The sequence below is a fragment of the Peromyscus eremicus genome, chromosome 15 (assembly GCF_949786415.1).
Source record: "Peromyscus eremicus chromosome 15, PerEre_H2_v1, whole genome shotgun sequence".
NCBI lineage: Eukaryota > Metazoa > Chordata > Mammalia > Rodentia > Cricetidae > Peromyscus > Peromyscus eremicus.
Genome location: NC_081431.1, coordinates 56,510,606 through 56,523,149, shown reverse-complemented (window position 1 = coordinate 56,523,149; position 12,544 = coordinate 56,510,606). Strand labels below are relative to the sequence as shown.

The following is a 12,544-nucleotide window of genomic DNA, read 5'->3' as shown; positions in this document are numbered from 1 at the left end:
CTTATGTACAATGTCCTCCCTCCACACCACTTGTACTACCCTGTTGTGAGATATTAGTTTAAGATGTGTTACATTTGTTTGTGCTGTGGAACATTTGTTTAATGATGCAAAGATGTGCTGCATTCTTTTATGCTGCATTTGTTTAACTCTGTGAAGCTGTGTTACTGTGCCTGTCTAAAACACCTGATGGTCTAATAAAGAACTGAACAGTCAATGGTAAGGCAGGAGAAAGGATAGGCGGGGCTGGCAGGCAGAGAGAATAAATGGAAGGAGAGATCAGGGAGTGAGAGAAGAAGGAGCAAGAGAACAAGGAGAGGAGGATGCTAGGGGCCAGCCACACAGCCAGCCACGGAGTAAGAGTGAAAGTAAGATATACAGAAGTAAGAGAAAGGTAAAAGTAAAAAGAGGCAAAAGGTAGATGGGATAATTTAAAGTTAAGAAAAGCTGGCAAGAAACAAGCTAAGTTAGGGCTGGGCGTTTACAATTAAGAATAAGCCTTCGTGTGTGATTTATTTGGGAGCTGGGTGGTAGGCCCCCCCAAAAGAGCAAAAACAACCAACAACACTACCCAACATAGCGTTAACACTATGCCATAGCTGTTAAAACATATTGTTGAGAGAATAACAAGGGAAAAGCTGTTCACTACGGACAGTTTTTGTTTTGTTTTGTTTCCTTAAGTAGCTTCAATTCCAGCTTGGCTGAATCTACTGATGCAGAATCAAGGCTGATTGTGAAACCACTTCAGACTACGATCACTTCTACTTGAACTTAAATTTCCTCTCTTTAAGTTTTAAAATAGTATATGTAATTATATACAAATGTTACTGGTACAGAAATATATCAAATAACAAGGAAAGTTCCATTCATCCCTCACACCCCATTTTAACCCCATTTCCCAGAAGAAACTAAAGACATTTTGTCAAAAAACCACTCTCACAAAATATACGATTGCAGGAGAAAGTGGATATAGTCTAGTGTGAAGTTCTAACAACCAACAATTAGAAGGCAGAGGCAAAAAAGGGGAAAACGTATCATTTAAATTAGTTCTCTAAATATTAAATATTCCACTGTCTTAGACTTTGATACAAAAAGACTTAAGGGGCTGAAGAGCTAGCTCATCTGCTAAGAACACTTGCTACTCTTGCAGAGGACCAGGGTTCCCAGAACCTGCATGGAGGCTAAAGGCACCTGTAACTCCAGTTCCAGGAGACCCAGTGCCCTCTTCTGGCCTCTATAGGCACCAGGCATGAATATGGTGCACACACATGCACGTGGACAAAATACTCACATACATAAAATAAAGTATATTTTAAAAAAAGAATCAGGAAGAATATTATGTCTTAAAAAGTCAATATGATATTTCTGCTACTATTATATTCACTCTGACTCCAAAACTGTGAGGCATGAACACAGAAATAAAATATACTAAAACCACTAAGCTTATTCAGAACTGCAAAGCAGTATCAATACATTTACTTTATAACATTATTTTAGATGATACCTCTTAAAAAGCAAGACAAAGAAGCAACTGATAATTCAAATAACTCCTATTTTACATTCAAAAAGTTTCTTAAAAAATGTTACTAGTAAAATGTTCTCACATGGGCTTTTAAAAGAGTAATAGCTCAACATCCTTAATCATCAGAGAAATGCAAATCAAAACGACTCTGAGATACCACCTTACTCCTGTCAGAATGGCTATGATCAAAAACACTAATGACAGTCAATGTTGGAGAGGATGCAGAGCAAAGGGAACACTCCTCCACTGTTGGTGGGAGTGCAAACTTGTACAACCACTGTGGAAATCAGTATGGTGGTTTCTCAGAAAACTGGTAATCGATCTACCTGAAGACCCAGCCATACCACTCTTGGGCATATACCCAAGGAATGCTCAATCATACCACAAAGATACATGCTCAACTATGTATATAGCAGCACTATTTGTAATAGCCAGAACCTGGAAACAACCTAGATGCCCCTCAACTGAAGAATGGATTAAGAAAACGTGGCACATATACACAATGGAGTACTACACAGAGGAGAAAAACAATGACAGCATGAGATTTGCAGGCAAATGGATAGAACTAGAAAATATCATCCTGAGTGAGGTAACCCAAACCCAGAAGGACAAACATGGTATGTACGCTCTCATAAGTGGACTCTAGATATAAAGCAAAGAACAATCAGACTGCAACCCACAGAACCAGGGAGGCTATATAGCAGGGGGGACCCTAGGATGACTTTAGCTTATAATAAGTTTTGGTTTTACTCAATTACTGGGCAAGCCTCAATGAAACATTTCACTATTAGGATAAGAATTTGTACTATATCAAGCTGATAATAGGGAAAAATGAATAAATAAATAAATCAAAACAAACAAAAAAGAGTAATATAATATATATTACAAGAGCAACAATAAAAAAGTTACAACTAAAAAACTTTGAATTCTGACAAAAATTCAAAGTACAATTCAATTAAAATACAGGTCAGTAAATGTGACACTACAAAGGGTTAAGTTGATGTAGTCTAGTCTGAAGTTTTAACAGCCAACAATCAGAAGTCAGAGCTAGAAAAAGGGCACAATGTGTTATTTAAATTAGTCTTTAAATATTAAACATTCAAATTTGTCAGCAAGCTCTTTAGGGTGAAAGAAACCTGAGTAATGTAACTAGATGTCTACCACACTCTATTTCTAACTCAGTCCTCCAAGTACCTTCACACTGTATCTGCACACAGACTAACTGCACTAGGAAAACTTAGGAAGAAGATTGCTGTGGGATGTATGGCAAATGTGTTGCTAATTAATCAATAAAACACTGATTGGCCGTTGGCTAGGCAGGAAGTATAGGCGGGGCAAGGAGGAGAATAAAGCTGGGAAGTGGAAGGCTGAGTCAGAGAGACACTGCCAGCCGCCACAATGAGAAACAGCTTGTGAAGATGCCGGTAAGCCACGAGCCATGTGGCAAGGTATAGATTAAAGGAAATGGATTAATTTAAGCTATAAGAACAGTTAACAAGAAGCCTGCCACGGCCATACAGTTTGAAAGCAACATAAGTCTCTGTGTTTACTTGGTCGGGTCTGAGAGGCTGTGGGACTGGCAGGTGAGAGAGATTTGCCCTGACTGTGGGCCAGGCAGGAAAACTCTAGCTACAAATGGCGTCCAACGTGGTGGCAAGAGTTTCCACCTAAAAACTGAGAAAAAAAGATTCTAAAATGGAGCTAAAAACAGTTCCTAATTGTCTCTCTCAAATGAGCGGCAGCTGCTGGTTTGAGCTACTGGAGGGTTCCTAGTGTGCACGCTCGACCTGCAGTATGGTGGGAATGAGGCCTCTGCAAGTGGCACATTAAGCTGCGTGGTGGATTTAGCCTTTGCAGGTACAAAACAAAAAAAGAGGTTTTTGGGCTACACGCTGCTTGGATAAAAGCATAGACCCAGGATAGCTCCCAGAACTGGTGGTAAACATAGCCATGTTGGGAAGCTGAGGTGGGCGGAGCCAGCAGCCACAGCTGCTGCAGTTTAAAGCAATAGATTCACAATAAGACAGATTCAGATGTAATAGTTTACAATGTGTGTAAAAGATACGTAGGCTTGAAAGAGACAAAAAAGGTGATATATAGAGTTATAGAAACAAATACATAGTTTTAAAAAAGTAAAGTCTTTAAAGAGACAGTAAAGGTAGTATAAAAAATAAGCCACGTAAAAATGGATATTACACAGAGAATCTGGATTGTGTTGTCTTTGGGATTTTTTTTTTTTTTTTTTTTTTTTTTTTTTTTTTTTTTTTTTTTTTTCGAGACAGGGTTTCTCTGTGTAGCTTTGCGCCTTTCCTGGAACTCACTTGGTAGCCCAGGCTGGCCTCGAACTCACAGAGATCCGCCTGGCTCTGCCTCCCGAGTGCTGGGATTAAAGGCGTGCGCCACCACCGCCCGGCTGTCTTTGGGATTTTTAACTGCAGAAAAACATTTGATTGTAAAAGCTGTTGAGTTATGCCAAAATGTATATTTTAAAGGTACCTTGACTTCAAAATTTGGATATAAGGATATGTTACTTTGGAAAGGAGTCTCTGCTTTTGTTCCCACAGAAAGCCAGAGGCTATGGATTTGTTCAAGATTAAGATACATCAGGTTTGACCAGCCAAGACCCCCTGAAGGTCTCCAATGACACCATGGCCCAGATGATCCAACATCCAGAATGGTTTGAAGGCATCTGGCTCAGACGATACAGCCTCATGGACTATTCCATAATTCTAAAATTTTCTTTGTTTCCCCATAAGATACAGCGCCCCCTCCAGCAGGAAGTAGTAAGAGAAGCTACGCCCAAATTCCCAAATTATATGTAATTTTACTTTGTTAAGGTTAAAAACCTTCCTTTTTGAAAAAAAAAAGGGGGGGAAGTGCTGTGGGATGTATGGCAAATGTGTTGCTAATTAATCAATAAAACACTGATTGGCCGTTGGCTAGGCAGGAAGTATAGGCGGGGCAAGGAGGAGAATAAAGCTGGGAAGTGGAAGGCTGAGTCAGAGAGACACTGCCAGCCGCCATGATGAGAAACAGCTTGTGAAGATGCCGGTAAGCCACGAGCCATGTGGCAAGGTATAGATTAAAGGAAATGGATTAATTTAAGCTATAAGAACAGTTAGCAAGAAGCCTGCCACGGCCATACAGTTTGAAAGCAACATAAGTCTCTGTGTTTACTTGGTCGGGTCTGAGAGGCTGTGGGACTGGCAGGTGAGAGAGATTTGCCCTGACTGTGGGCCAGGCAGGAAAACTCTAGCTACAGAAGATTGAAGACAGATAACCTATGTCAAGGACATCTGGGTTACCTACACATACCTACCTGTGTCTCAAAGAGCAGCTCCTAAGCAGATGCTGCTTCAGAGTCAACAGTGTGCTGCAGCCTAACTATCTACTTGGCCTTGAAACTTCCAATTACTTAGAAGTGGATGTAGCTGCCATCTGAATCCAACTAAGAGTAAATCCTGAAGAGCTGGATGCGGCATAGTCAGAAACAGAATGTAACTGTCTGTCCCTAGCGCTAGTGAATGGTTTACATATGATATGCACACATGTACACAAGTCAGAGAGAGTAACCATATGTGAATCTGGAGCCATCAATGAAAATTGAAAAATCTCATATGTGGAAAAAGATCAACATTCTAGGTTATCCTTAATAATTTATTATAAATTTTTAACTAAATTACTCTTGAGAGATTATTCTCAATTCCTTACAAGTATTAAAGTGAGTTTTTTAAAGAAAGATAGCAGGACACAAAGTATACCATCACTTCCACTTTAGTACTAGACTTGAGGTTTATAATACACCCTTCTACATAATAGTCCTTTATCCCAAGACTACTATTCTCATGAAAAATAATTTAAGCATGCCAAACCACTCTTTAATTTTTAGCATGCTTTGTGTATGCTGGGTGTGGATGTGCACACCGGTGTGCACAGACAGAGGCCAAAGGATATGCTGGGTACTCTGCTCTACCATTCTCCACCTTCTTCTTTCAAAGTCTGCCACTGACGGTGGAGGAAGGCTGGTAACCAGCGAACACCAGAGACCTTTCTGTATCTATACCCTCCAGTGCTGAGCTTACAGGGTTACATGACTACACTTGGCTTGTTTTACGTTAGTGTTGGGGATTTGAACTCAGGTCCTCACAAGTGCTCTTACTCACTGAGCCATCTCAAAAGACTTGCTTTTTAGTAATATTCTTGATGATACCTATATTTTCCCAAAGCATACAGTGAGCTTAAAAAGATTTGGATTTATGTCTATAGACTATCAGTTCCTACATATTAAACCCACTTTTCTACAAGAATGGGTTAATGGTTATTAGGTAAGCTAAAATATCTAAAGCATAAGAATTTACCATGACTGAGCATATAAATGCTTACATTTGTGATTTTTCCCCCATTTTTCCATTACATTTTCAAATATTATTTTTGTGTATGCATAGGTGTATATACACGGAAGCCAAAGAAGGGTGTCAATTGTCCATCTCTATCACCCTCCACCTTTGAGGCAGGGTCTCTCCCATTGTTTTGGCTAGGCTAGCAGCCCAGCCAGCCCCATCAATCTCTGAGAGTCCCATCTCTGCCCCCTAAGTGATAGAGTCACAGGTCTGTGGAGGACTATGCCTGGCCTTTAACATGGCTGCTGGGATCCAAACCCTGATTCTCATGCTTGAACAAAGCACTTAAATATTCATATGTGTTGAGTTATTTTCTTCATCCCCTTACATATTATCTTTATGTGGTGCTGGGAATCAAACCCAGGCAAGGTCTTTCATGTGCCAATCTTATCATTGAGCTACAGCCCCACCCTTACAGGAAAATACACAAATCCCAAGTCTTGTCTTATAAAACTAGTCAAGGGTCCATTTTCTATCTCTTATAGCTACTGTCTAAAGCAAGAACATTTTAGTTAAAGAAAAATTACTTTAAAATAGTTGGAATTTACATAATTGTTTCTTCCAGACATTAGAAGGCTCCAAATATTCCAAAATAGTTTGTCAAATCTTCCTTCACTTAGAAACAAATTTTACAAGAACAAGATGGCTTTTAAACTCTAGGTGTAGAGGTCATTACATTTTCAAACACAAACAGTGCATTGGAACTTGCAATGATCTTACATACACAAAGACTTACCATCTGTATGGGTTTCTTGTGGAGCTCTCGTTCAGTTACCAATTTTTCCTGGTCAGTGACATAAAGGCCTTTCTGTGCTAATGCCTGGATGACAGCATCATGGCCCAGGAGGGGCTTCGCTGCGTCGCTCTTGAGGATGAGACTCCCAGCACGACAGTACAGCTCGGCTGACAGAAGCAGATTAACAACAGGTGGTTTGATGTGCTCCTGGTCATACTGATCTGTGTAAAACGGTTCTTGAAGTTCCTCTGGCACATTTTCTATAAAGATTAAGGGGAAAAATATTTTTATAAGACTTCTATTAAAAAAACACACATGTCTTTTGTTTGTTTTTTTTTTTTTTCGAGACAGGGTTTCTCTGTGTAGCTTTGAGCCTTTCCTGGATCTCGCTCTGTAGACCAGGCTGGCCTTGAACTCACAGAGATCCGCCTGCCTCTGCCTCCCGAGTGCTGGGATTAAGGCATGCGCCACCACTGCCCAGCAGCATGTCATTTAATAATTACCATTCACATCACAGAACTTGAGATTATTTCTAAAAATATTAATACCCTTGAACTGTCAAGATGATTTTCTTTTTTCTTTTTTTTGGGGGGGTGGGGTGGGATGGGAGGGAACCTGGGCATAAAAGGGAAGATACACATTTCCTTTATAGAAGACATGGTTCTGAGATACACACCAGAGCCAGCAAGGAGACAAGCCTTCGGAGGGCGGTGACCGATAAAGGCATGCCCACACGCAGTGTCTCAAGTAGGTTCCCAACCCTGTCAGTGACTAGTTCACATGCAGTCAGTAGGAAACACACCCACTGTTGAAGACTTCTGTCTGTGCCCTAACAGGAGAAGTCCTGTGCCCCAAGTTCTACAGCTACCAAGTGGGAGAACTGAGACTGCCTGACTTACTTGTCCCTCTTCCTTAAGCGCCCCGCCCCTCCCCAGGCTTTGTCTCTCTCGAGTAGGCTGCTAAAGTTTCTGAGGGGAAGTTCCAACTATTTAGATAAGACCTTCTGTTTAAAATCTTTCATATTCAATAGTGATGACTATAGAAATCATATAGATGAAATATTATTTCACATGGGTAAGAAAATAAAATTTGAGACAGGCAGTGGTGGTGTATGACTTTAGTCCTACCATATGAGAGGCAGAGGCAGGCAGATCTCTGTTCAGTTCGAGGCCAGCATGGTCTACAAAGCTAGTTCCAGGGCAGCCAGGGCTACACAGAGAAACCTGTCTCAAAACCACCACTGCCCTTTGGAAAAAAAACAACTGTAGGGCTGGAGAAATGGCTCAGTGGTTAAGAGTACTGACTGCTCCTCTAGAGGACCCTGGTTCGATTCCCAGTACCCATGGGGCAGTTCACACCTGTCTGTCATTCTGCAGGAAACAGAGGAAAGTGACAGACAAACTTTGTCAATACAAGGCAAGACAGTCCTTCAAGTTTCCTGCTTCACTGAAAAGTTTGCCAGATACTCTAGGCCTGTAGGCTGAATATGGATACCCCAACATTGCAGAGGAACTTTGGGTGACTGTGCAGGCAGCATGATGTCTCTGTTGATAGGTAATATTACATCCTTCTGAGTTTTTGATGGAGTTAAAGACTAAATAATTAGAGTTTTAGTTTTCCTTAGTTATGATAGAAAGTAAACTAGGTATAAAACTTTGGAATCACTAAGATAAGATAGATAATGGAGTATTTTCTCTGAATTTGCTAAACACAAATGGACTGAATATTGTAAGTGTAATTCTTACTTGATAACTGTTTTTGTTGTATGTAGTTTTGCTTTGTTAAAGTTAAAACCTTTCATTTTTATTTAGACAAAAAAGGGGGAAATATTGTAGAATATTATTTTAAGATGTGTTAAAACAAACAAACAAACAAAACTGTCTGTAACTCCAGTTCCAGGGACCCATGGCAAAACACCAATGCACATAAGAAAGAGAAAGAAGGAAGGAAGGAAGGAAGGAAGGAAGGAAGGAAGGAAGGAAGGAAGGAAGGAAGGAGAGAGAGAGGAGGGAAGAGAGAGAAGGAAGGAAGAGAGAGAGAAGGGGGAGGGAGGGAGAAAAAAAGAAAAAAAGAGAAGGGGGAAGGAGGGAAGAGAAGGACGGAAGGAAGGAAGGAAGGAAGGAAGGAAGGAAGGAAGGAAGGAAGGAAGAAAGAAAGGAAGGAAGGAAAATTTGAAGCCAGTAAAAACAGGAGATTGCTAAAGACAATCAGAAGGTACCCAGGCATAGAGCAGAGGTCAAGATAAAAAGCGAAGATGATCAAACCTGAGTTATAAGTACAGTAGTGGTTTGATTGCGAATGTCCTCCATAACTAAGATATCTGAACACTTGGATCCAGTTGGTGACACCCTTTGGGAGGTTTAGGAGGACCAGTCTAGCTGGAGGAAGTATGTCACTGGGATGGATGGGCTTTGAGAGAGAAAAAGCCTCTGCTACTTCCAGATTGCTCTCTCTGCTTTGTCCTTGGGATTCAAGATTTGAGCTCTCAGCTCCCTGTTCCTGCTGTCACGCCTGGCACTGGCTGCCATGCTCCTTGCCATGACCAATTCTTACCCATCTGGAAACATAATCCAAAATAAACCCTTCCACAGGTTGCTTTTGGTCATGGTTTATCATTGCAACAGAAAAGTAACTAATACAGGAAGGGTGCTAGTATTATAGAAAAACGAAAAGCAGGGGCTGCACTAATTCTGGAATTAAGAGTTACCCTGGTAAGCTCAGTTTTAGACATACTGAGTTTGAAACAATAGCAAAAATGTCCAAACAGAAATACCCAGTGAGCAGTAGGAAATATAGGACTCAGAAAGAGGTCAGAGCAAGTCTATAAATTTGGGATTTTGAAGACATCTAAAAATATCATCCATGTTTAATAATTGAAAACACTTCCCTTCCTTCCTAGTTGCCTAATCTACCCAAAAGTGAGCCAAATTTAAATTTAACATAGGGCTTAGCATTAACTTCAGACTTCAGTGCTGGTACTATATTTTAGTATCATAGTACCTAACCAGAAGCTATTAACAGAAAACCCATTAAAGAAAAACTATACTAAGATAATTATTATAAAATGTCTAAGTAGATTTTATTAAAATAATTATTAGCTGGGCAGTGGTGTCACATGCCTTTAATCCCAGCACTTGGGAGGCAGAGGCAAGCAGATCTCTGAGTTCGAGGCCAGTCTGGTCTACAGAGTGAGTTCTAGGACAGCTAGGGCTACACAGAGAAACCCTGTCTCTAAAGACCAAAACAAAGGAAAAGATAATTAATATGAAATGTCTCAGTAGATATTTTATTTCCTGTAATAGCAGTAAAAATGATGAATATAGGTAATCTTGACATTTAAACACTAGCAGTGCAAAAAAAAAAAAGTGAGTACTCATTACTAGGATTTTAAGTTTATCTACCTTCCTGTCTTAGTTAGGGGTTCCATTGCTGTGATAGAACACCATGACAAAAAGCAGCTTGGGAAGGAGAGGGTTTATTTCAGTCTATAGTTCTACATCATAGGCTATCATGGCCCATCACCGAGGGGGTCAGGGCAGGGACCTAGATGCAGGAACCTAGATGCCACAACCATAGAGGAGTGCTGCTTACTAACTACCCTGTTCTTCATGGCTGGCTTGTATTAGTGTGCATTCTTTTTTTTTTAAGATTTATTTATTGATTATGTATACAGTGTTCTACCTGAATGTATGCCTGCATGCCAGAAGGCGGCACTGGATCCCATTATAGATGGTTGTGAGCCACCATGTGGGTGCTGGGAATTAAACTCACGTCCTCTGGATGAGCAGCCAGTGCTCTTAACCTCTGAGTCATCTCTCCAGTTTGCATTCTTTTTTTTTTCCAGGTTGGCCTCAAACTCGTGATCCTCCTGCCTCCGCCTCCTTCAGCAAATCCTACCAGTGTGCGCCACTACAAGTGGCTCCAGCTTGCATTCTTATAGCACCTAGGGCACCACAGTGAGCTGGGCCTTCCTACATCAATTATCATTCAAGACAATGCATCACGGACTTGCCCACAGGCCAGTCTGGTGGGGGCATTTCTCAGCTGAGGTTCCTGCTTCCCAAATTACTCTAGCTTGGTCAAGTTGACATAAAACAAGCCAGTACAGATACAAATTGATACATCCACATAACATTTACTTAAACACTTCACATCCCTTTATACATATTCACACAGCTTTACAGTATCTTGGTGGAAAAGACAAGTAAGGCAATACACAGATAAATAAGAGAAGTAAATACTTAGAACACTGTCTGTCAGGCATTGCTCTAAACATGAATCCTAATCACCTTTTTTATATGTGTTTGATATAAAAACCTTACGAACAGTTATCTTGCCCCACGACACACAGCTATAAATAAAGAAATCTAGCTCTAAGCAGGTAATACAGTAAAACATAGCTTTGATATTCCAAGATCACAAGGTGGAAGGCCTAGGGGCTATTTTCATTTTATGAAAGCATACCGTAAACCTTAGATGAAAGGTCTACTTCGAAAACAACCCTGGTACAAGGAGAAGAGAAAGTAGTTAGGCAGGCAGGTGTGGTGGTGCACACCTTTGAACCCAGCACTTGGGAGGCCGAGGCAGGGGCATGTCTGAGTTCAAGGCTAGCCTGGCCTAACAAAGTGAGTTCCAGGACAGCCAAGACAATCAGGGGCTACATAGAGAAGCCCTGTCTACAAACAAAAGATTACTTCAAATATGCTTAAAAAGTATGTTTTTGCCAGGCAGTGGTGGCTTATTGTTGTTTGTTTCTGTTCTTTTGGGGGGCCTGCCACCCAGCTCCCAAATAAATCAGGAGGCTTATTCTTAATTATGAATGCCCAGACTTGGCTTAGTTTCTAGTCAGCTTTTTACTTTAAATTATTCCAACTACCTTTTGCCTCTAGGCTTTTCTCGTTCTCTTCTGTGAATCTTACACTTACTCCAAGGCATGCTGGGAAGCTGGGTGTGGCTGGCCCCTGGAGTCCTCCTCCTTCTCTGGCTGCTAGATCTCTTCACTCCTCCATCTCTTCTTCTTCTTCCTCTTCCTCCTCCTCCTCCTCCTCCTCCTCCTCCTCCTCCTCCTCCTCCTCCTCCTCCTCCCAGATTTCTCCTTCTACATACACGCTCTGCCTGCCAGCCCCGCCTATCCTTTCTCCTGCCTCCCCATTGGCCGTTCAGCTCTTTATTAGACCATCAGATGTTTTACACAGGCACAGTAACACAGCTTCACAGAGTTAAACAACATAAACAAAAGTAACACACCTTAAAATACTATTCTACTACAGTGGCACACACCTTTAATCCCAAACTCAGGAGGCAGAGGCAGGAGGATCTCTGATTTCAAGGCCAGCATGTTCTACAGAATTCCAGGACAGGCAGGGGTACACAAAAAAAACCTGTCTTGAACCCCCCAGAAAGTATTTTTCAACCCCTGAAGAATGAGAAAGTTGTCATGATACCAAGTCTTCATAAATATCTTTTTACATCCCAGGCTGCCTTCAGCCTTTATCAGAGAAGCTTCTCTTTACTATGAACAGCAATAAACACAGAGCATGTGGCTGTTCAAGTGGTGATGGCTGAATTGGTTCAGCCCTGAAGTCATTTATACCCTCCCTAAGGCAGCGGTTCTCAGCCTTCCTAATGCTGCGAAGCTTTAATACAGTTCCTCATGGTGTGGTGACCCCCAACCATAACATCATTTTCATTGCTACTTCATAACTGCAATTTTGCTGCTGTTATGAACTGTAATGTAAATATCTATTTTCTGATGGTCTCAGGTGACCCTTTTGATCCCTCAAAGGGGTTGTGACCCACAGGTTGAGAAACACTGCTTAAGGGTTGGGAAACATTACAGAAGGAGGGATGAGCCGGGTGGTGGTGCACTGCCTTTAATCCCAGCACTCG

At 41.2% G+C, this 12,544-nt stretch overlaps 1 protein-coding gene across 1 annotated transcript in view; it reads right to left on the bottom strand.

Annotated features, from left to right (window-relative positions):
• Camsap2 (calmodulin regulated spectrin associated protein family member 2) overlaps positions 1 to 12,544 on the bottom strand; it is a 96,247-nt gene that overhangs the window by 69,378 nt on the left and 14,325 nt on the right. The window contains exon 2 of the mRNA XM_059280991.1: positions 6,656 to 6,915. Coding sequence (XP_059136974.1) covers positions 6,656 to 6,915 — 260 coding nt within the window. The remainder of the gene's footprint in view (positions 1 to 6,655; positions 6,916 to 12,544) is intronic.